A 24,979-nucleotide genomic window follows, 5' to 3' on the forward strand; every position below is an offset into this window, starting at 1 on the left:
TTTAGTAAAACTGATCAAGATATACAATACAATATCATTTCCTCCTATTTAATACAAATAAACATGTTTCAGAGGATAGAGTACTTTAAAACATTTATCTGTTATTAAAAAGATCTGGCAAAAATGCAGTAACAAGATAATAAATTATCAGCTTTATGAAATGAACTGTAAGAAAAAGAGGAACCTATCCTTTCATTCTCTTTCTTAGGATCCAATTTCAAAAGATATTACATACTGTATCTCATTAGATCACATACCAATTAAACTAACAGAGATCATAAACTGATTAAACTAACAAAGTGCTACCTACTCTATGCTCTTAAAAATATTGCTTTAACTACTTAGGGAGTACTCCTTGTGGAAAAAAGCTAAGTACGTAATAGTATAATTATAATAAAAAAGAAAAAGCCCCACATTTGGGAAGAGAAGCAGTTATACTTAAAGAGACTAGAATAAAGATACCAAAGGGCTTTGACCAAAATTAGTATAAATAGACTTTATTGAAGTCAGTGCCTCTGTACTGAGACAGAAGATTGTGTCTACATAAGCACAAGTTGTAACATTTCACAACTTCTAAAAGGAATGTCAACAATTACAACGATCATGCATACCATGGTCGATAATCACATTTTAGAAGCATTTTCAACCATTTCTAAAGAAATGCTTAAACATTGTTATATATAGAACTACTTTCAATAAACTGCAAAACATTGATCGACTTTTCCAGTATGAGCTACAGTGTCAACACAAAGGGGAGGCATAAATGTTTAATTTATGAAATCAGAATGGAATATTTACTGTAAAGAAAAATTAAAAAGCTTTCAAATAAAGGCCATTATTGAACCAACGTGAAGAGCACAACTTGAACTTTTGAGTTCATTCATCTTTTAAAGCTGTCCTCTGAATAACTTCAGTTCTAAGCATGGAATTCAGTACTGTGAATATTCCTTGGATTGAAGTTTGGCAATAATGCGGTCCAACTGTCTCTTTGCTTCACACTGTGGGAAATTGCTCATGTCATAATATTGAGGGGCAATTTTCACCAACCTGTCCAGAACAGGAAAAATAACCAAATTAACATTTAACTCAAGTACCAGGGTTGCTTTATAAGCTAGCATTAACCATTAATAATACTAGTGAATAAAGGCAAATCTACCAATCCAAATCAATGACAAAAATACCTCTTTTAGAAATGCATTTAGTGAAATATAAAATCTCTGTGGAATTTATTCTGAACTTTAAAAAAGAACTTCATGATATATTCTTTTAAAAGTATTCTTTTTGTCCACATGAAGATATATATATAAGGTTGTTGACTTGATCACTCCAGCTTACTAACTACATCAATCTGCTTATCCTAGATTATAATACAGGTTCTATGGAAGAAAACATCTTAGCATTCAAATCATTGCATCTTCTCATTTTCAATCTTTTAATAACTATAACTCTAAGCGAAAACAACTATGCATTTCAAATAAAATGGCAGAGTTCTATATAAATGTTAAAGTCATAAACCCGTGTAAGAAAAAATCTGCACAATAAGTAACATCACCCTAAGTGTTTCAGTCCCACCATACTTGGTAGACATTTCTCATTATTAAGTTACAAATGGGTCTGGCAAAAACAAATAGATGGAGGAAAAAAAAAAAACAGGGTTATTTTGCTTAAAATTAAAGTCCATTCTAATTACATTTAAAAAAAGATAAGATACAAAGAGCAGGTTTTTTAAATACTTGCATAGCTCCTAAAATACCACCACATATTAAACAGTTAACTTCAATGGGACAAATAAAATATAAGACAGACAGACTTCTGGAACCAGAAAAGTTAAGAGTTAAGAGTTAAGCACAGCAGCAAAGTAATGGCTTCATAGAAACTTTTGATGGTACTCATCCAAATCCTGTCCATACAATGCTTCCACTGTCCTACCACAACAAAGACAGAGATACTAGAGTATAGACTCCTAGTTGAGGAGAAAACCAAGTTCTCCAACAAGTAAAGAAAAGGCCATGACCCCTGCTGTTTTTGTTATATTAAATAAAAACCATGCTTACCATTCTGGCTTGATATCTGTACATGTCCGGATGTAATTCTTCGTAGTTAGAACAAACTCATTATAAAGCACCCATTCAGGCTTGTGGTCAAGAACAGTAGAGGGGTGCAACTGAACCACTTGGTTATCTTTCACAGTTAAGTAATGCCCTGTTCGTTCTAAATGTGCCACCTGAAATCAAAACCCAGTAAATTAACATAACGATTCTGAGAAACTAGTTACAAAAGTATAACTAGTTAGTGTAAAACTAACCACATAACAAAGAAAGGTGGGCTTCATGTTTTGCCTTTTATTCTATAGCTATTCCTATTTATCACTAAAAAAAAAAAAAAAAGCTAAAAATCAGCAAAGCACAGGCCAAATTCAACTTACAACCTCTATTTGTCTAAATACCTTCCAATGTTTAGAGCAGAAAAAGAAAATCAAAAGAAAACCATTTTGTGAAGCAAGACAATCACATGAAATTCAAATTTTAGCATTCCTAAGTTTTATTAGAACACAGAAACACCTATTTGTCTTTGGTTACTGCTCCACTACAAAGGATTATGACAGGATTTAATGGGTCCACAGTCATACTTCTATCTGATCTTTCTTGCCTTAAGACTATCTAAAATGAGCTATCTAGCACCATGTGCCAACCGCTGAAATAGATAAAAGGGAACAGTTACATCTAATTCTTCCCTACAATTCTTTTTGTAAAAAATCAAATACCTTGACTAGTGACACCTAATATTTAATGAACAAAGAATCAAAAGACAATTGCCCTTTCCAATTCTAGAATTCTGTGCATAAAGACTGTGTGTGAATAATAGAAAATAAACTCAAGTTCATTCAATAAGTATTTATTAAGTACCCACTAGGTGTTGGATATTACATGGAATGCTGCTTACAAGAAACTTTACAGAGAACTTGAATATAGCTTTATCAGTCTTTTCAGATATTAATCGCAAACTTAAGAAATGTAAAAAACTAAGTTAGTGCACACAAGTTCATATTTAATAAATAATAATGGGCAAGCATCTGGAAAAAAGATTTTTCACGTTCAACTATAGTATTCACCCATTTCTTAATAAGCAAAAGATGTTTTGCCAACATGAGTATTCTTACTATTATTTTGATTCAAGTACAGATACCCCACAGATCTCCTTTGATCTTTGACTCTAGAATTGTGTTTAATTTCACTAAACTGAGCACAAGGGGCCTTAATGTTGGCAGTCTGTTTAACAGACAAATTCAAAGACAAAGATAAAATGAACAATCAAGCAGGAGATAGAGCAAACAACTAAAAATCAATCCCAACTTAAGTAATGGACTATTCATTTTCAATTTTATTATTGGAAGTTTTTTTTGAAATTGTCAAACATAATTTCTCCATGTTTTATACCCCTTAAAATAAAATGTTCACAGTAATTACCCAACACTTTAATTTCAGTTCTGATAGCCTTCCATATTGTACTCTTCAACTAAACTAAATGAAATCTTTTAAATTATTTTTCATCTTTATTGCTTATGCCAAAAGGCATTTTTCGCTTTGCAATGCCCAAGGGTCTTATAAGCAACAATCACTATAAACTATCAATAAAATCTACTCACTGGCAAATTTAAATTTGAGGGTGCTTAGTTTCTAGATAAAGTGAACTGTACTTCTGGATGCACCCAGATTAATTCTTTCCTTTTAGTACTTTTACATTTCCAATTAATATTAAGATCTAGGGAAATATTAAAACATTTACCAAAAGCTGAAACTCATTCACCCCCGGGACCCCCAAAACTTGCCACCAAGTACCCATTTGCTATAACAAAGGCTCCTGGAGTAAAAAATGTAATTCTAAAGTTGCATCTAACATAACTCAACTACTAACTTTACCACTTAGGACATTAACTTCTTGTTAAATCATTAGAACAATTTTTAAACATTAATTCAAACAAATTGGATGCAACAACACTTTTAAGATTAACTCTTATTGGTGTTCTTTAGAAACTGACCTTGGCGCTTAGGTGGATTCAAGTGTTTAACAAATCAATTAATATTATGTAAGCATTTAATCATGAATTCTTTTATAATCTACTTACCTGCATAAAATACCCAGTAACCAAAGCTTTTCTTATGTTAATATAATAGTCCCTGCTTGTAAAGTCAGTACTTCTACGAGGCAAATTAAATCTATCCATAATTCGAGATAGCTGCTGGCGTACATTGTCTGCGGACATCAGGGACCGGTAGTTAATGAAGTTGTCATAACACCACTGAACCGACTCATGATCTAAAAAGTTGAAGGAAAGGAAAAACAGGGGGACCATGAATCATCCACACAGGAATATTTTCTATTAACAAGCAAAACTACATAATCCAGAAAGAAAATTTTACCCATATCATTTTCTTTAATCAACTTCCTAAAGATCTGTATGACCTGTACCATGATTCAAAGTCAGAAACCATTCTAAGAGTTTTAGACTAGTAGATGTCAAAATAATCACCTTTTTGTGAACAGACTGATCTACCATTAACTAAACCTTGCTATTTTCAAAAGATGGTTTATTACACAGGGCTAGGTTGAAAAATTTGGTCATGTTATGCCTTACATTAAGATAACTTAATACAACATAAAAGTTATAAAAATGCAGTGGCTAAGGAGTCTGAAGCAGCAGGATCCTAAGTCTGAGGCCAGCCTCAGCTACTTGAAAGTCTGTCTCAAAACAAAACAGACTAGCTAGGGATGTAGCTCAGTGGTGGAGTGCTCTAGGTTCAGGCCTCACTTAAAGTTAGAGGAGTATAAACTTCAAACAATTATTCTAGGCTATTCTTTAATTATGCTGGACTTAAAGACCCCTAAACCTCAAGAGGTTAAAGTTGGATTACAAAACATGTGCCTCTCAGCAGTTTACAAGCAAGGTCTAAAATACAAATGATAAAGTTTTCAAGAAGTCTGAAACTTCAACTCATGTTTAATAAGCAAGCACTTAAAGTAATTTCACATTATCAAAATTGTATTTCTCTACTGTAAATCCTTGGTAAATTTCCAACTAACCTAGTTCTGCTCATCTAAAGAAAGAGTTCAAAGTAAAGTATCACTAAAAAAATTTTACAATGACATCTTTATGTCCTAAAAACCAGTCATGGTAGAAAATTGCATCATTTACTTCACAGGTCCTTAGATAATAAAACTGAGAGGGGTCTTGGGAAATGGGTGGGAATAAAAGGCATAAAATTAGAACCATGTTCATCATTCTCCAATTACTGTGAAATATAATTTTTTTTCATGCTAGAATTCTACCCTTAATAATGCACAACTTTGTCTTTAATAGATTTTTAGAGAAAACAAACAGTAAATTCATTTCAGAAATAAGAGGGGAGTTGAATGAGTTGAAATATCCATTAATCCATCAAAAACTAAAATAAAAAGACAACCATTTGAAGTTATGCTTTAGAGGTATTTTTATTTGTAACTCCCTTTAAGGAGACAGTTATATCAAATAAAAGTCATTTTCTTTCCTTTGACTTATTAAGGCAAGTATACAGATTTGGGTTAAATGCCATCCTTTGTTTTCACCTCCCTCTGGCAATGGGAAGTATTCATTAGAATATTACCCCACATGTAGTAACTCAATGCTATAGTTCTAATTCATTTGATACGGGCCCTCTGACTGCACCAGCCATCTTTAGATGTGTACAGTTTATTTTGACAGAAAACCCCTTACTTAATTTCACCATCTTAAATATTAAATTTTTGATTTCAAATATTGTACGTATTCATAGCATATAAAAAGCACATATAATATATATAAAGTAAGCTGTATAAACAGCTTCAGAATATTATTATTCCTTCATATTTCAATTCATCTTCAAAACATCACTATTAAACCCAAATATACTGCCATTCCTAGTTATCAAAAGGTTACATGAGAAAAATATTAATTTCCCAATTTTAAAATAGTCTTTAAAATATGTTGAGAATAACAGGGTAGAAGGCCACGCTGTTACTTCAAAAAATCTTTCAATTATCACTTAAAATAGTATCTTAATAATAACATCAATGGAGATTCTGACAACCAAGATGGACTGAATCTGTTCCTTTTCTCAAGGGCAGGTTATATGTCCCCTGGTCAACCAGTATGATGTTTGGCAAACAGGAATATGGGTTTCTTGAACTGACGTATCCTGTTAGGGACAGTCTTTAACATCATGCATTAGCAATAAGTGGACAGGAGAGGGATAAAATAAATACACTGAAGTAAACCATGTGCTGGTCTCTACACTGGATTTCTCACCAAGTTTTCTTTGCCTCCCACATTTGCCAGTTTCTTAGATTTGGGAACTCAAGGTCTCCACCCTTTCTTTCCCTAATAATCAGCAATGCTACTCAAATCATACCAGTGTATGTAAGTAGCAACTGTGCAGCAATTTAGGTGCTGTTGTGTTTCACATATTGCCCATCTACCACTTTTAGGCCACCTTTGCACTAGTATCACCCATGGAGATATGCCAGTGTCAACAGGCTTAATTTTAGGAATATAAATGGCATTTTAATGAAATAATAAAAATCAGCTCAAATATAAAAGGTACAAAATTGGGAAGAAAACTTTATAAATAAGAAAAATTTTCTTTACAAAAACCCATAAACTCACAAAGTGAATGATAATCTCACAATTTTATATAGGACTACCAGTTTTTGGTTGTATCATATATTAGGTTAGCTTTTGGATATGCAGGAACAAACCTTTTCAGATTCTGTTGCAGTTCATTTCTGTATTTTTCTCCCTTAAGGTTCCCTCTCATTTAACTTTTATAAATGGTATGTTCCAACAAAAGCAGCTAGTGATAATTTGATTATTTCATCATGTGTCTGGAGCAAAATTCACAAAACCGTCTTTCTACTTCCAGACACTTAGGTATAGTTTCCAACTTTTTACTATCATTAATTCTGAGATGAAAATCTTTAATCATAGTTATTTCTGGGTTAAAAAGTATTAAGTTGTTAAGGTAACAGGTAACAAAAAATCTGCTTTTTGTAAAGATCACATAATTTATATTTCAAGCTCCTGTGTATGACTGTGTCACTAAACTGACTCCCACACAGGTAAGGAATATTTGTTTCTTAATTGTTGCCACCTTTACATGAATGTAAGAAAATGGTACCTTTTTCAACATACACATTTCTTTTTTTAAAAAAGGAATAGAAATAAAAGAGAGAACAAAGTATACAATAATTAGTATTTCCGTGAAGAATTTATGTAAGTCTTCCATTTTTATCACCTTTATTTTTCAGGATTTTTATAACTGGTGTCTACTACTTTGATTATAAACAAGCAACTTAGAAAAAGATTGACAATTTCTATTTTAAATGCTAGTCAGGAGTTTTTCTAAAGTACCTCTGGGTTTCTAATGTAAAGTTGTCAGAGATAATAAATGAAAGTGAGATGAAGAAACATCTTATATGCTGGAAATGACATTTAGACAAAAAAGTGCCTTCAATCTAATTTTCACTTACTTTGTTTAAAAGCGTGGTAGACATTCAGCAGTGTCAGATGATCTCCATCTATGTGGGCAAATCTCATCTTGGCCTCATCTGCAGCTTTCTTGGCCTCCGTGGGGCGAACAAAACACTGTGGGACTAAACAAGGTTGGTATGGGCCCAACACAAACGCCCATATCGATGAGTCACGCATTCACAGATAGAGGAACAAGGCCTAGCTAGGTCAGTTCACAGAGCATAGGGCAGGGCAGGATGGCCTCCAACTGCATCTTGGACTGTTTACTACCTTGATTTGGTACATCAACACCTAACCACATCTGTAAGACAAGAGGGTTTCAAAGCTACAGAGTACCTGATTATTTTAACTAGATCTAAAAGTAGGCATCAAAACAGCTATTCTGAAGGCCATCAAGATACTAGAAAGCTCAACTTATTTCAAAAACCAGTGCTGATAGCTCTACCAATAACCAGAATTATGGTGACAATAGCCTTTTTAGTTCATTTTTTAAAAGGCCATCAACTGAACCCCTGAATGGCCGTGCAAGTTAGAAAACTACAGTTGCCCACTGCAGAACTAAAACAACTGTGCAACCAGTCTACTGCCATATTTCTATCAGAATTTGTTCCCTCATTCTCCGGCTATTACCAACTGGTGGGTATCACTATTAGCACTGGTGAGCAGAAGCATACGTAAACATAAAGAATATCAAGAAATCTTGAGTTTGATGATAGCAGTAGTGGTGGAAGGTTAAACCGCCTTAGAATTAAGAATATTAAAAAAAGGCTGGGATATTCAGCTAATGTTCCAGCATTTTAATAAAATGATTAGTAAACAAAGCCCCAAGTTAAAAAAAAAAAAAAAGGCTTATTTGGATCAAAACCTCAAAATAAAAGGAAACTCCATTATTTAAAAAATTGACAATTAGTCTGAAACAATCATTATTTTCAAGGGTCATCAAAATATATAACTACAGTATTTGTTTAGAGCCTCAATATTAATTCACATAAAACTTTTAAGTTGTTACAAAGTGTGCAAAACATTTTTTGAAATACAACTTTCCTTAATTCACTTTAGCAATTCCATAGTCATAGAAGCAATATGAAAATAAATACTTAACAAGCTTGGGACTTTTTCAACACATTTTTAAAGCTCTTAAAACTTTATCAGTAAAAAAAATAAATTATCAGTTCAGATAAAAGATAATGGGAATAATCAACAACAAGACCAAATACAGTGTGAAAAATACTCTTTCCCATACAGTTTCCCCTTTAAAAAGATGCCAAGATAGCCAATAAAGACAACGAAACATGATCACAGTAAATATTAAGTCTTGCTTAATAAGTGAAGCAAGGTAATTCATAAAGTACAGAAACGTCTCACAGCTGTGAATGTTAACGTACACTAGCCACCAGAGTTAAATGGGAATGAATAAGCAGTGTCCCATAAGGCCTCTGATATGCACCTAAAAAGTTTTAAAAAATAAGTGGCAAACAAAGCTCAACAGAACTTTTTATTCCATGATTTCTTCCTCACTCCTTATTTTAACACTTCCCACAAATGGTCTGTTTAAAAACTGCTGCACATAAATTTTTATTCTCTAAAAGACGACCACCACTAAACCCTATGTTTTGCACAATTCCTATTATAAATAAGATTGAGCTATAGTTGGAAGATTTTCAACCTCACCACAATGGCAAATATTATAAGAATATTCTAAACTCAAACAATGGTATTATACAGTATGTCTATATAACACAAATCATCTGCTAACTCTTGCCCCACACTTTCCCTACAAACTAAAATCTTGGGAGAAGTACAACCCTGAGAATCTAGCAAAACATGTAAGAAAGGCAGACAACAACCTACCACCACCTCCGCAAATGAGACTACAATTTAATTAAATGATTCGATACTGCCCTGCCCATCTGCTCTGAGTCTGATCAGTCATAACTCTGCAAGAAAACATTTTAGCTACTTCTTAAATAAAAAGTTCACACCATTAGAATATACCACGCATCTAAACTAAGCCATAATTAAATATTTAGAAAAATTTTCAATTTATCCTTTAATTCCATAGAAGATTTTTAAGTACTCATGGCATTAAATAGTCAAGATCAATACACCACTCTACAATTAGAAGTTAGTTCTCTCCAGTACTGAAACTAGTAGCATACAATATTTAGATTATCAGTAAAAGCTTAATTTTCTATTTTTAGCTGTAAGAATAACCATTTGTTTGTTAAGAATATTCCATCTCCTTTTTGGAAAATCTAAATTTCTAAATTACTAATCATCTGTGGATTACGTTTTACTACGACTAAAAATAACAAATTCCTCAGCTTAATATTCCAATTTTCAAAAATTAGCAAGTTTATTAATATATTTCTTTTACCAACTGCTTTCCTGCCATTGTAAAAGAACATTAATATCAGATTATATTTTAAGCCTAAAACTACTTCTAATACTAAATTTGAAATTCAGGTTTGTTTGACTGTCACTGGAATACACATCTTACATGGAGAAAAGGTTCAATTTAAATATATCACAGGCTCACTGAATAGTGCCACGTACTAGAACAAAGTTCTTCTTGTACTTTTCAGTAATAAACCTCGAAGATAGCACTGATGGACCTACCAAAGAATTCAGGTACAATTGCATTCAATCTTATTCTTACTGGAATTTTTATTTGCACTCAAGAGAGCCAATGTTTTACTATGTTTTACGCACAAAGACATACTTTACTTCTGTAAGTACTATGTCATTAGGATGCTATTTACAAGGTATTTAGGAAACAAAATGAATTCCTTAAAACCATCTCTAAAATCCACTACCATACTAAATATTAAAAAACACAAACAAAAGTGAAGTCCACCCAAACTCTGAAGAGCTGGGCTATTTTTAGTTCCTTTCCCTCTATTACCTGACAACATAGCAGTAATAGATAGGACCTCATTAGAACAGTTGTAGTCACAACTTGCAATAACCATTTTAGCGAGCTGTGGATCTAGAGGAAACTCTGCCATCATGGATCCCAATTCAGTCAGATCTCCATCATCATTTAAAGCAGCCAGATAATTCAAAAGTTCTAAGGCTCTCATCAGAGTTTCAGGAGCTGGAGGGCGGGGCGGGGAGAGAGAAGGCAATCTATTAGACAAGTTGCCTTAAGCAAGCAAAAATGTGACAAAGTGCAAACTATTATAAGCAATCTCATTTTTCATTTTACAGTGGACCTTACTAGAAACTTGAAACTGTCAAATTCAATTATACAGACATAGTAAGTAAACAATGAATCACACAAAATTACAATTTTTTCCTGTAGTTAAAACTGTCTTTGTCTTAAATGTATGTTAATTTATTAATACATTTATCAAACTATGTTTCATAAGAAAAAATAGAAAAATGAAATTCTCACATTTTTAAGCCCAGACAAAAACTCAATTAATCTAAACTCCCAGAATAACTTCAAAGGGAGGAAAAAAACAATGCGCTCATGTATGTCACACCCTTTTTGGGGGGAGGGTACCAGGGACTGAACTTAGGAGCACTTGACCACTGAGCCATATCCCCAGCCCAATTTTGTATTTTAATTAGAGACAGGGTCTCAACTGAATTGCTTAGCACCTCACTTTTTCTAAGGCTGGCTTTGGACTCGTGATCCTCCTGTCTCAGCCTCCCAAGCCACTGGGATTATAGGCATGTGCCACCATGCCCAGCTATGTCACCCTTTTTGTTGTAATGTTACCATTTTAGACTTATCTTGATGCATGCTAGAAGAAAAGTTAAGTAAAATGTATTTGATACATACATTAAATAGTATGCCAAGAAACAAAGATTTAATTTTGGTTAAAAGATCTAATAAAATGTATGATAAGCCATACCTGGTGGATCCATAAAATCAAAATGCACCAAATCATCAATACCAAGTTTCTTCAATTGTAACACAACTGATCCTAAATTAGAACGCAAAATCTCAGGATAGGTGTTATCCTAGAGAGAGAGAGAGAGAGGGAGGGAGGGGGGAAAAAAAAGTTAGGCTTAACCTTACTAGTCATCCCTACAGAGGCAAGAAATCCTATCTCTCTTCTCTGTCTCAATAGCTATTTGCTACAGGTCATCTGACTCAGAAGAAAAATACATGTAAACTAGACTAGAGAGAAATCAGATACTTTCCCAAACCATCTTTATAATGCTGGAACTGCTTAGTACTGTCCACCTTAACTCAAAACTGGGGGGTAGGTGTACTGGTAGATTATACCACAAATCTCATTCAAAACTAAGCAGCTTATAAAAGGTAAGGTACATTAAACAAGGCAACTTTTTTCTGGTAACACAATTCAACCTTCCAAATACACAGTAAGAACAGGGCAATATGTCTTACCTGCATTTCTGTTTTATAAGCTTTTTCTGTGTAAAGCCTGAAGCATTTCCCAGGTCTGGTACGTCCAGCTCGACCAGCTCTTTGTTGAGCTGAAGCCTTACTAATAGCTGTCACCAAAAGAGATTCAACTCTGATTCGAGGATTGTATACCTATTAGAATGAACATAACAAAAGAACAATTCTCAGCTAAACATAAAACTGGAACCATTAGAAATAGCCAAAGACAATAGCTGATGCCAAAATAATATTAATGACCAGTGTAAATCGGCTATCCCCAAAAGGAACTTGCTATCTCGTGGCCTTTCTTTCTAGCATTCTACTAGTACAAAAGAGTTAAGCTAACAAGAAAAGATCCAATAACAGAGTTAGCTTACAAAACTTTCACTCCTCCTAATTTAACTTCCCTTCCACCATGCTGGACAGTGGAGAATTTTTCCTAAAAAGAAACCTGCAGTTTCAACACCCAATGTTAAAAGTGGACATCACAAAAATATTTTTAACTTGGTCCATATTGTTAAATATATGCTTTTAATGTTTTCCATTGATAACATACCTACAAACGTAATCAACTTAGTCAAAAAATATGTTGTCTGGGGAAAAAAGAGGTATTCGCATACCAGCATTGTCCAGCAAAAGTGTTCAGTGTCCATCACTGTTATCTATATTCAAACAGTGTGTTCAGCACATGGCAGGAACTCTAATGTTGGATGCGTGAGTCATCTGCAGGGATTGAACTTTATTATCAACCCCACTCTCCTTAAGTAAGCAAACGAACCAAAATACCCAGTAAACAGACACCCCAAAACCTTAAGAGGTCGGGGCTACAATTAAACCAAAAAAGTGCTACCTTAACTTCTAAAGCCAGCTAAATGCAAAAGGATCATACAGCAGAAAGAAAACTTAAAATGAAACAAAATTAAAAAGTAATTCTAAAAAGCAATTTTTAGTCATTAGATGAATGGGTGGTAAAAACTGTCACACCGATTTATAAAGTATCCAACTAAAGCACTAAAATACATACCTTCTGTTTTGCAAATCCAGGATCAATCACAAATACCACACCATCTATTGTCAATGATGTCTCTGCAATGTTAGTTGACACAACTACCTATTAAAAAATACAGTATACAAATTTTTATTACACATCAATAAAGTAAACATGACATTTAAGATTAACCACTACCATGACTTCTGAACCAGTAAATAAATGGAAGTAAAGATTTATCTTCAGTAGTTAATGCTTTATAAGACAAACTAAAATTTAAAAATATAAATTTTAATTTAGCTCACAATAGTAATTCCCCTTTCCAACAAAGCTATTCCTTCAGATTATCACTCAACTACACTACATTTGGATTATTCAAACAGAAGTACAACATCCAAAAAAAATACAGATAAGGTCATTATGTAAATCTAAATTACAAAATGCCTTATTGCTACAATCCACTTTAATTAATGACCAGCTTCATAAAACATGCATTTTTTTGAATTTTTTTAAACATTTATTTTTTATTTACAGTTGGACACAATATCTTTATTTTATTTGTTTTTATGTAGTGCTAAGGATCAAACTCAGGCCCTCGCATGTACTAGGTGAGCGCTCTACCACTGAGCCACAACCTCAGCCCCATTTCTTTGAATGTTTACAGACAATATTTATTTTTATTTTACAAATGAAATATTCATTTCATTTTTTAAAAAAAATCAACATTTTAAACAAAACAGCACAAGAAAAAGCTACATTCCAGTAAGAACTGACAGATCGGGCCGGGGCTCTAGCCCACTGGTAGAGCGCTTGCCTAGCATGCATGAGGCACTGGGTTCAATCCTCAGCAACACATAAAAATAAACAAATAAAATAAAGGCATTCTGTTCATCTACAACTACAAAAAAATTAATTAAAAAAAAAAAGAACTGGCAGATCATCAGAAATGTAGATGTTTTGGAAAGTGTACAGTCTCAAAGTGGTGACATGTAATGTGTTACACTGCATATAAAGCAACTGTTGGGAACCACACATTTGTTACATGGAATAATGTTTAAATCATTTTCATACTAATATGATAGCTTATTTTTGCATATGAGACCCTTTGCAATTTAGGAAATTGGAGACATTCCAAGGAACAAAGATATAATTTTCTTCCTTTTAAAACAATAGGAAATGTTACTCTCTGTTAGTATTTTTACCAGAACATCTGATTTTCAAGAACAGATTACTGGCATTCAGCTAGAGACACATGTATATGTAAGCAGTTGACACAGAAGATAGAGTCTGCTCTTCCAGCTTTCAGTTTCTAAGAGAAGATTAGACATGGATAGAAAGTGTAAATGACACTGGAAGATGTGCTGTGAGATTATAAAGGGGTTATTTCCACAATGAAGACAAAGAAGGTTCTACCAAGAAAATGGCATTTAGGACAGTATTTGAAGGTAAGGTGAAAGCTACTCACAAAAGAAGAAATGGCACAAGCCATAAAAGGGTCTACTCAGAAAAGAATATGTGCCTAAGAATGTCCCATGGGAATATCTAAGAAATGAAAGCACTTCTACTTATCCCTATTCTTTTATTTCTTTAAATTTTTAATTTTGCAAATCAAATGGTTTTAAAAATTCACAGGATTTCGTTACACTATTACTTGGAATTTAATACTAAGAGTTTCATTTTTTGATTTCATACTTGCAGTGGGAGATTTTTTTTAAATACTGGCAAGAAACTTTGACATTTATCGACAGGTATTTCATATTATTTACATGTCAAAAAGGCTTCCTTTTTCGTTAATTAAAAGGAATGGCAAAAGGCAAAGGTTTCTTAACTAAAGATGATCCTGTGGTTATTACTGAAAGGCATTCTTAAGGATAGTTACAGCATATAATCAGAAGTGAAACAAACTTTGAAGGTAAATAAGGTTGACAGGTAGACTCCAGAATAATCCCCAACATTCTGGAAAGTCAGGGTTGTGGATTTTTTTTTTTTTTTTTTTTGGTCTATCTGAATCTCAGTGAATCAGTTAATCAAGTCCTAAACAGATTACAGGAGGCACAATCCAATTAGGAACTGGTCAGAAAAAAGTGATCCTGAATGTCAAGATCTAGCAGAAATCTACATAACTGTCATAATAACTGTTATCTTTGCAATAAGTGCTCAAAGAGTCTTCAAAGTACTGTGAAATCTCACTAACTATATTAGGTAAACAACTCCAAAAAGACTAAATACCACGGTAAAGGTTTGGCATCACTGCAAAAATACGCAGAGGACCCCTCCCCAACTGTCTTCTAATGGGACCCACTTTGATTTAGTTCGGTAATTACACTTTAACACAGTACAACTCGGAGCACTTGTGTTGCTCTACTTAAATACTGTTTGAACACAATAATGCATTTAGGTTAAGCTAGTTTGGATTTTTATTCTCTAGGGAACTCTGTGGAGTTGCCCAATTTAAAGACATTAATTTATCTGCTTGTACACCAAGCTATCTTCAGATTGTGGATCATTAAGACTATAGAACCATCTTCACATGGGCCATTTCCCTTTTTTATTGAGCAATCTACATTCTGAGCCATATTATTCAGCAAGCTATAGGAAAGTTACAGAAAATCAGCTATGTGTATAGATAAAATTAATGAAAACTAAGTATTTTAATCAAAGACTCATTGCTGGATTTAAATAACACCAATTCTATAGAACAATAATTATAAGTCTTGGGATGCCCAGAAGAAGAGATTTACCAATAAGTATAATTTTAAAATAGTCTCCTATAGTTTTTAGTTTACTGAAATACTTGAACAAACTTTAAAAAGCATCAACAGGTAAAAAACACCCTCATACAAATACATTACAGTATTCTCAACCTTTCTCAATAGTTAAAAATTGCAACCTACTACACTATTAGTCCAATGTTAGAAGCTACTTAAGTGCTCAAATGCCCCCAAAACTTAACTTTCACATAGCCCATATTTAAAAATTCAGTACAAAAAAAATTGTTGTTGGTTCTACACAATCAGGTTATAGAATTTATTCTGCATAAACAGAATGAGGAATAAAGAATAACAATGCCTTATAAAAGGTACATAAATAGGGGCTCAGTTGGTAGAATGCTTGCTTCCCATACACAGTCTTGGCTTCGATCCACAGCACCACAAAACAAACAAAAAAACACCATAAAATAAAGCTATAATTACAAATATTTCGATGTTATTTTAAAAACTCTATTAAATATTCAATTTGTTAAAAAACTTGCAATAGTCTCATAACCTATTCTATGCTAGCTGTTATCTTATGTTTGTTAGGAAAAAAGTAAACCATTTTACAAAATAGTTATATTTTGTTTTCTCAGTAAAAAGCAAGAGCGTAAACCTCTAAATGTTCCTATATAATTTTAAATTAATTATGAACATCATGGTGACAGTAAACACTTCTAGTAACTGGCACAGTAACATTAACAACAGCAGAACCAAGCCTTAGCCCTTACTCCTCTACTCGCTTAAGGTGACTATTATAAAAGATGCAGCGTTTTAAACAGAAATAAGAAAACAACTGAATAGCAGTTCCTCCTGGTCTACCTCCTACCTCTTCCCACAATCCTCTAGCACCTTTGCAGCTCTAAATAGGACTGTCAAGTCCTAAGCCTACTGTTCACCTCTTCATCTTGCCTGCTGGTCAGTGCCTAAACAGAGCATGGGGCATGTTTCAATTATCTCAGGGATGCAGTTACCCCCATCTCAGCCGGGCAGCCATCTTGCCCAGTACTGAAAAATCGTGGACTTGATGTTTAGATGCTCCTCCATGAGCTAGCCCTGCATGAAAATCTTTCACTTGTGCTTTAACAAGCTGGGGTCAGAGTGTCTTTCCATCAGAATAATGTTCTTCCTCACTCTCACTCCCCCTGGAATCACCTACAACAAGACTGTTCTCAAACCATTTGATATAGTTTAATCTTCTTTGCAAATTTATCAGATCCTCCAAATCTCAAAAACTAAATAAAAACAGCTGCTGTTTCAAACTGGCACTCAGCTCTTCAATTTCCCAACAAAGTATATGAGAGACAGGGTTGGAATAACTTTGTTCCCTTCCCTGTGCCAAGCACACATTCCTCCCAACAGGATCCAGACATAGTTCCTGCCTTCAAGGAACCCATGTATTTATGCAGTGTGATTTGTGTTAGTGCTATGGAGAGTTCTGTGCAGTGTCAACACTCCACACCTATATCTGAAAATTTGATTAAATCAGAAAAATAAGTTAGAAGCCCAAACACCACAGAATGAAGTGCTTAGTTTTACCAATCATTCACTGAATGGAATAAAGTACTTGGCCACCTTCCCCTTCCCTTAACCAATCTATCATTTGTTAAGGAGGAACTCCCTACGTGGGGAGAAAGAAGTATATTTTCTTCTGCTATGGTCAAAAGATATATACAGGGCTGGCACTGTGGATCAGTGGTAGAGCGCTCCCCTAGCATGTGTGAGGCACTGAGTTCGATCCTCAGCAACACATAAAAATAAAATAATATTTTGCCCACCTATTACAAAAAAAAATATATTAAAAAAAGAAGATATATACACTCCACCCAAAAAAATTTTATTCTATTTATTTTTGAAATGAAGATTATTTTGTTGTTTCACCCAAATCACAATTACCCACAGCATAGCTTGATATCTCACAAGTCTTTTTATATTAATGAAATATTATAAAGAATGTTTCTTTGTTACCTTTCTTCCAATGGCTCCATTCTGTTTTTTTGGAGGTGGAGGTTCAAAAATGCGTTGCTGCTGCTGGGGTGGAAGTGTAGAGTACAGTGGAATGATTTTAATGTCACCAACTTCAGGACCCAAATCATCAACCTCACGCTTTATTCTTTTACAGGCTTCATCAATTTCCTACAAAATAAGTTTTGAGTCTAAAAACAAAAATACTGAACATTTCTATGCAGTTTATTTTAAGTATATGATGTGCCAGATACCCTATTTTCAATGTATTGAAACTATTTTAGCAAATTTCAGTGGGATTTCCAAAACCACCTCAAAAATGTTGATTTCTCTATTCAATTGAATATGTAGCTACCTTATTTGCATTCTACACCCCTTTTCTTGAAGAGTCAGATTTCCTAATTAATTCTGAACAAATTGTACTAAAATTGAAATTTCTCACCCAGGAATATTTAACTGCACTTGTGACCTTTTCAATTTTCACAATCTAAAAGAAATTGATGTGCTAGATATTTTAAATAAGCCAATTAGGCTTTAATGTCACGTATCACTAATGCAATTATATGCAAGATTTGCTTCATTGTGCCTAATGAGAACAAACACCTTTACAGTACCAACATAGATATTTAAGAACTAGGCTAACCCAAATATCTTAGGGCAGCTTCAAAATTTCCCCTATCACCTAAATCTATTCCAATGCACTTGTATTCAAATCAAAATTTAAAGGGAGGAGACATAATGAATAATACTGAGAAGAAGGGAGGAGTGGCCACTTTAGGGATGGTTAAAGGGTTTAACATATGGAGGGTAGAGTATACAGGGGGATAAATGTTACCTAACCCTTATTGAAACAATAATTCAACTTGGAAGAAAGAACATTAAGGTTAGGGTTATTATAATACTATAAAATAGTAGGTAGTCTAACCATTGAACAACCCAACCTGAGACTATCCTCATTAATTATTTGTTATTCATAAGACAGAATGATTCAAAGAGGGGGTAATTTCAGGTGATTTTACATCAAACTAGAATTATTTTCCTTAAAATGACTTTAAATCCAAGTACAACCCTGCATTAAAGAATACAAAGTTCTTGGATATATTAAGAAAAACATTGTTTTCACCTACCCCAAACATATAACTTTATATATCATTTAAGAAAACTGGTATCTGTCTCAAAAACTGTGACACCAGAAAAATCACTACAAAGAACCTGATATTAACAGTGTCCTCTAAGATCCCAAACTTCCAGGAGAAAATGAAAATATAATGCTATTCATCAAAAGAACATTAACAAAGGAAACAAGTATTTACAAAGAAAATTGCTTTCGAATGCTGAATCTAGATGAGAATGCCCCCTGCTGGTACGCAAACACAAAATTAAGATCGCTAACAAATTTTTTAACATAAATACAAAAATCACACTTTCAATATTTAGAGTATCTGCAATTGTTAATTTTACAAAAAACACAACTGGAAAATAAATGGTCAAATGTCATCTAACATCCAGATTCCACATCTTAAAAAATTAATAGCCCAAATCATATATTTGCTTTAAGACACCAGTATTTTAGATAATTACAAATTGGAACTAATGTGTTCAGCCATGTATGGAGCTAAAACAAAATGTTGACATCAGGGATATAAATAATCCTCTGAAGTGAAGGAAAAAAATCCATATCACTTGTGTTTTTATATAAATAAGGTTCTAAACAGTTTTTAAAATTCCACAATACATTTTTCCTCAAGTTTTAACCATTCTTAGTCAAAACTATCAGATTAGAATGCCATTAAACTCTCCTACAATCATCAGAAAGACAGAAATGGCAGATTCCCTTCCCAATCAGTAGCCATCTGCTTGGTCGTGAAGAGTTTCTGACTTGACGAAAAAGACTTTCAGCTTTACAAGTATGTTAATTGAACTGGAACTTACTTACGAATTCATTAAATGCTGAAAAAGCATATTACTAAGAAAAATTATGTGCTGCTCAAGGAATGAAGGATCTGAGAATCTTCAGATCTTCAAGCATCCACTTATAAATATTTGGTACTGCAATTACAATCTCCTACCTGATCCAGTAGTATATAACTTGCCTGAGGACTTCTATCTTGATAACACTTATCATAGGTCCAGATTGATTATTTATTATTTTGCACTAGTGGAGATTGGGGGAGGAGGGGACAATCTTCCACTGAGTGACATCCCCTGTTAGAGTCTGTAAACAAGTCAGGATGGCGCCTGGCATTTTGGCAGAGGGAGTGGTTTGTGAAGTAACGCCAGCGAGCCATTAAGTGTGGAGATTCCTTATTGGTTGACTGATATATCTAGTTTATGCTAATTAAGATAAGGTGTGTGGAATGTATAAATACCTCTGTTGTGTTGTTCTCCAATAAATGGCTCCTACTCCTGCTGTATCAATCTACAAGTTGTTCCTCACCCCCCCCCCCGTTATTTTGCTGCAGGCGGACTGCGGCAATCCCCATACCTTTTTGTTTTTGAGAAAGATTTTCTAAGTTGCCAAGGATAGCCTCAGACTTGGCAAATCTCCTGCCTCAGCCTCCCAAGTCAATGGGATTTTTTAGGCATATGCCAACACGAACAGCTTAAGTCCAAATTGTATGCACTGAAATAATAAAAACATTCTAGATTTCCAATTTTCACCAATTTAAACTGGATGCGTGCTCTCTCCCACATTAGCTCAGATGAGTTCAGGAGCACCATTGTTTTTAAAAAGTGATTAAAATGGTAACGTCTTTAAAAAAAATCTTTCAAATTTCACAAGATTACTAGATTTCAAGGAAGCTCGTCAAATTTATGAAGGCAAATACCAACTTCCCAGAATCTACCATTTAACCTACCAACTAAAAATACCAAAGTTTCACCAAAAAGGGAGAAACAGTAATGTTTTATTTATCTTTATATCATATCTACTAAACAAAATCAATAAAATCCACCTTCTTCCCAAAAGTCTACAAATTCAAGACTAGGCATCTAAAGAGAACTTTACACAGCTATAGTTCACAACTACAGTATCACTTTATTTTGTGAAAGACATACTCCAGTACACATATGAAAACCACTGAGAATACTGCCTTTGTTTCCCCAGCTAGAGAAACCCTTTGAGGTCCTTACCATGAGGCTATCTGATACTTCTGATATGCTTGGTTATCTGCGCATAATGACTACTTTAGTCATTTAAGAAAATACACTATGCACTTTGAAAGAAATGATTTAGAGACCAGACACAAGAGGACAAAATGAGTACCTCAAAAATGAGTTACAACATACATGTCATTTATATGCCATCAAAAAAAAAAACATTTAGTACTCCAAAATGTAAGGAAATTTCCTAATCAAAATGCATAGAAAGGATGACCAGTACACCAAGAAGGTAACTCTGGGAAACTGAATTTGCAACACACCTATTTTCCAAAAGGACAATTATATTTCTCTACAGGGAATGACTCTGCAACATCCTAGGGGATATTTTGTAATGTCTGCAGACATCTGGTTTTCACAACCAAGGGAAGAAGTAGTATTGCATCTGATGTGTAAAGCATTGATATTGATGTTCTATAATACATATGGCATCCACATCAAGAGACCGTGCTCTAAAGAAAGGAAATTAAGGCCAACAAATTATAAATCACAAATGATCAAGACAAACCAGAAGAAATCCAAAGATTAAAAAAAAATTACTCAACATTAATAGCTCTTAACAATGACATCTGCTCAAGAATTATCTACCAAATATCCCTGTAGAATGTGAACATAAATGAGAATTCACATTTACTGCAGAGATGTTGCTTAGCAGACCTTTGGTATCTGAGACAAATGGCAGCAATTTCTCTTAACAATGTTTAGGCTGTCATTATCGTATCATAGGCATCATACTATAAACTATTCCTGTGGAAAAGTGACCCTTAAACCAAAAGGACATAAAAATGGCCCCAGGAATTTACAGAAGATGCAGATTCCTACATTTCATCCCCAAACTTCATCTGTTAGAGCAAGTTTGGAAAAGAGACAAGTATTTGCTTTGTTTTAAAAGAATTATCTTCCAGAAGCGGGCAATCTACCACACCTGAGGAAAAAAAAGTTCCAGAAGAGAAGCCAGATCTTTTGGGGTGCCAAAACATATTAAGTTTTTCATTCATCTAAGATCTCAGTTGTCAGGTTCTTTTATCAGAGATAACCTTTTAAAAATGCAAAAGCAATTCTTAACCAGTGGGCCATGCAAATACAAAAACAGGATGTGGGTCAGTTAAGTGTTAACTATTTAAACTTAGACACAATTAAAATTTAGTCTCTCCTCATACCAGCCACCTTGAATTGCTCAAAAGCCCTGTTTCTTGGTGGTGATCACAGTGAAAAGTGCAAATATACAATGTTTCCAGCAGTGCAAAAAGTTCTGTTGGACCTGCTCTAGACCCTGACACTAAGAACTGAAGGAAAGTCAGCACCACCAGCATGCTTCTTAGAGGCAGGCTCTCAGGATCCACTAAGACCCACTGAATCAGAATCTCCAAATTGTCTAAGTGATTTGCATGTACATTAAAGAACACATACTAGAAAATTCTAGTGCATTCTAGAAAATTCACAAAACTCAACAAAAAACTTTAAGAAACGATTTACAAAAACATTTTCTAAAATTGCTTTATCCAAATAGTTTTTCCTGAACTTCTTTAGCCACTTGAGAACGTCAGAACCCATGTCTAAAAACACCCTATTGGAAGAGTTTAGAACACAAGACAACTGAGATTTGTATCTCAAAATGAGGTAAATTCTAAAGAAGACATGCTATCCTCACAATTCTCAAAGAGTACATGGAAGATAAAACACAAAACAAGGTTTTTTGATGACTGATTGGCACTTAAGTCTACACACAAGCTAAATAACTGATGAAGACTGCCTGAAATCATAGGAGCTGTGATGCAAATTCATGTCCCAGTTTGCTGGCCTTTCCAAAGTGAAGATACAATTTGCTAAATCTTGGAATTCTAAAATCATTTAACACTCAGGATAATTAACCCTAACACAAAAGCATTAGTGGTTTAAAAAGTATTCCTAAGAGTAGAAAGAAAAACGGTTACAAATTTTATATATAAAAACGGCTACAAATTTTATATATCAATATGAAGGAAAAAAAGGTCACAATAAGGAAACTATGGTAATATATGCCAAATTGTTTAAAGTTGCCATTTAATAGAAATGACAGGCCAAAGGCTAATAATAACGGTACCTCTTGACCAGTTAAAAAAAGTAGAAGATCTCCCTCCTCCTCTTCACACATATGTATCTGGATCACTGTTCGAATTGCTGCTTCAAGATAATCTCTCTCTGGTTCTGGAGTATAAAAGATCTCAACAGGATGCGTGCGGCCAGGAATAGTTAAGAGAGGACAGTTATCAAAGTAAATCTGGAATTTTCCCGCATCTAGAGTAGCACTCATAACTATAACCTGAAAGAAAACAGTAAATTACTTGAGTCACCTTTAAGCTCTTTCATGGCCTCAAAGAAAAAAATAGAAAAGTACTGATTTACTGTTCTGTATACAGTTATAAAGAAAACTGTAAGGATCTTTAATAAACCACTTTAAAAATGAAATACAGAAAGACTGAGGTACAGTAAAAGCTTTTTATTCAAAGATATTTAGAAATATCTAGTTAAGTAAATAAATTACAATTACCTTGAAACAATACCAAATGAAAGTTTGTGAAAGAACTAGTGGAGAACCACATTAATGTCATGATTATTGCTACATTTATTCAAACAAAACATGTTTCCACGTGAAAAAAAAAAAAGAAAATGCAATATTAACTAGTGGACCAGGTGTAAATTTTCTCAGTTCTTCCAAATCATCTTTAATACACACATCTTTAAAAAAAAAAATCCTAAAATAAGCAAGGATCTTCTATACTTGTTGTACAAAGGCAGAGCAAAAAAAAAGTCTTTTCAGGTACAGAACTTCATGATTATGCAGTCACACCCCCATACAAATCATATATCATATAAACTAATAAAATTTTACTGTAAGTCTCCCTCATACATCATTCCACTAGAATTCTTAATTTCTTATTTTAAATGAGATTTCTCCACTGAAACCCTGACAGCTCATCCATAATTTTTAATAGTGATAGTACTTATATGGTGCTTGTACAACACACTTATACTAACAAGGAATGGTGAGATGATGAGTTTTAAGTTTCAAAGTATGGTACATGCACACAAGAAAGCAAAGGGGGGAACTTCCTAAACTTTGGGTCAAAAATGTAAAAAAAAAAAAAAAAAAAAAAAAAAAAATATATATATATAACTATTCAGACAGTTTTAAGACCTTAACATAACAACACTGGCCAAGGTACAAGTGGTAAAGAAGGGGTTTAAAAAAAAAAAAAAAGAAAAAGAAAAAAAAGATTTCTGAGGAGCTGATTGTCCTGGATGTTCATGTTGGAAGATAGACATAAATCTGAGGGATAAAAACTGATCCTTTAAGGAGGTCTCTGCACTTAATGATGAATAGAGTGACTAGTATGATCAAAAAAACAAAACAAAATGTTAGAATACGAAGAATCAGATGGGTTAGAAATTAGAAAGATTTGGTTTTAAAGTACATTACTAAAAAGTAGGAGAAATATAAGTGAAGTCTAAAATGAAGCCACATCAAAGTAAAAACATAGGCAGTACTTGGACACTACTTTTAGAAGTTATTTTTTAAAAGAGCTGATTAATGATCAGGATATTTCCCACTTTAATACATGCATACACACAAAATGAACTAAATGGGTAAAGAAAAGTACTTCACCTTTAAGTCTGATCTCTGTCTTACAACTTCTTTTAAAACACCCATGAGAATATCTGTAGCCAGTGTTCTTTCATGAGCCTCATCAAGAATTATCACACCGTAACGTTCCAGGAGGGGATCGTTCATGGCTTCACGAAGTAACATCCCATCAGTCATATACCTATATTCACAAAAAACATGTTGGTCAAGGTTCATTTAGGTCATTTTAAAAGAAAACTTGAAAACAGAGAGATGAAACAAAGACATTTGGTAAATAAAAACTAAACTTCTTCAACCAGGTACACTGATGCACACCTATAATCCCAGTGACTTGGGAGTCTGAGGCAGGAAGATCTCAAGTTCAAAGCCAGTCTCAGCAACTTAGCAAGAACTTGTCTCAAAAAAACGAAAAAGGTGTAGCTTGGTGATAAAGCGTCCCTAGATTCAACCCCCAGCATGGGTGGGGACAAGGGAGGACAGGACTTTCCCCCAAAAAATGTTATTCTTTCACGATTAATTACAAAATTAAGCTTCAAGAGAATGTCTTAAGAGCACACACCAAACAAGCTATACATCATAAAATCTT

General features: G+C 33.8%; 1 protein-coding gene across 1 annotated transcript in view; it reads right to left on the reverse strand.

Annotated features, from left to right (window-relative positions):
• Positions 1-481: 481 nt before the first annotated feature.
• Positions 482-24,979, reverse strand: part of Dhx15 (DEAH-box helicase 15) — a 43,119-nt gene continuing 18,621 nt past the window's right edge. The window contains exons 4-14 of the mRNA XM_048783973.1: positions 24,415-24,574; positions 22,852-23,070; positions 17,613-17,780; positions 12,928-13,014; positions 11,907-12,056; positions 11,407-11,515; positions 10,449-10,640; positions 7,543-7,665; positions 4,127-4,317; positions 2,055-2,224; positions 482-1,047 (exon numbers count right to left, since the gene is read on the reverse strand). Of these exons, the coding sequence (XP_048639930.1) occupies positions 930-1,047; positions 2,055-2,224; positions 4,127-4,317; positions 7,543-7,665; positions 10,449-10,640; positions 11,407-11,515; positions 11,907-12,056; positions 12,928-13,014; positions 17,613-17,780; positions 22,852-23,070; positions 24,415-24,574 (1,687 nt within the window). The 3' untranslated portion in view covers positions 482-929. The remainder of the gene's footprint in view (positions 1,048-2,054; positions 2,225-4,126; positions 4,318-7,542; positions 7,666-10,448; positions 10,641-11,406; positions 11,516-11,906; positions 12,057-12,927; positions 13,015-17,612; positions 17,781-22,851; positions 23,071-24,414; positions 24,575-24,979) is intronic.

The sequence above is a fragment of the Marmota marmota genome, unplaced genomic scaffold (assembly GCF_001458135.2).
Source record: "Marmota marmota marmota unplaced genomic scaffold, marMar, whole genome shotgun sequence".
Taxonomy (NCBI): domain Eukaryota; kingdom Metazoa; phylum Chordata; class Mammalia; order Rodentia; family Sciuridae; genus Marmota; species Marmota marmota.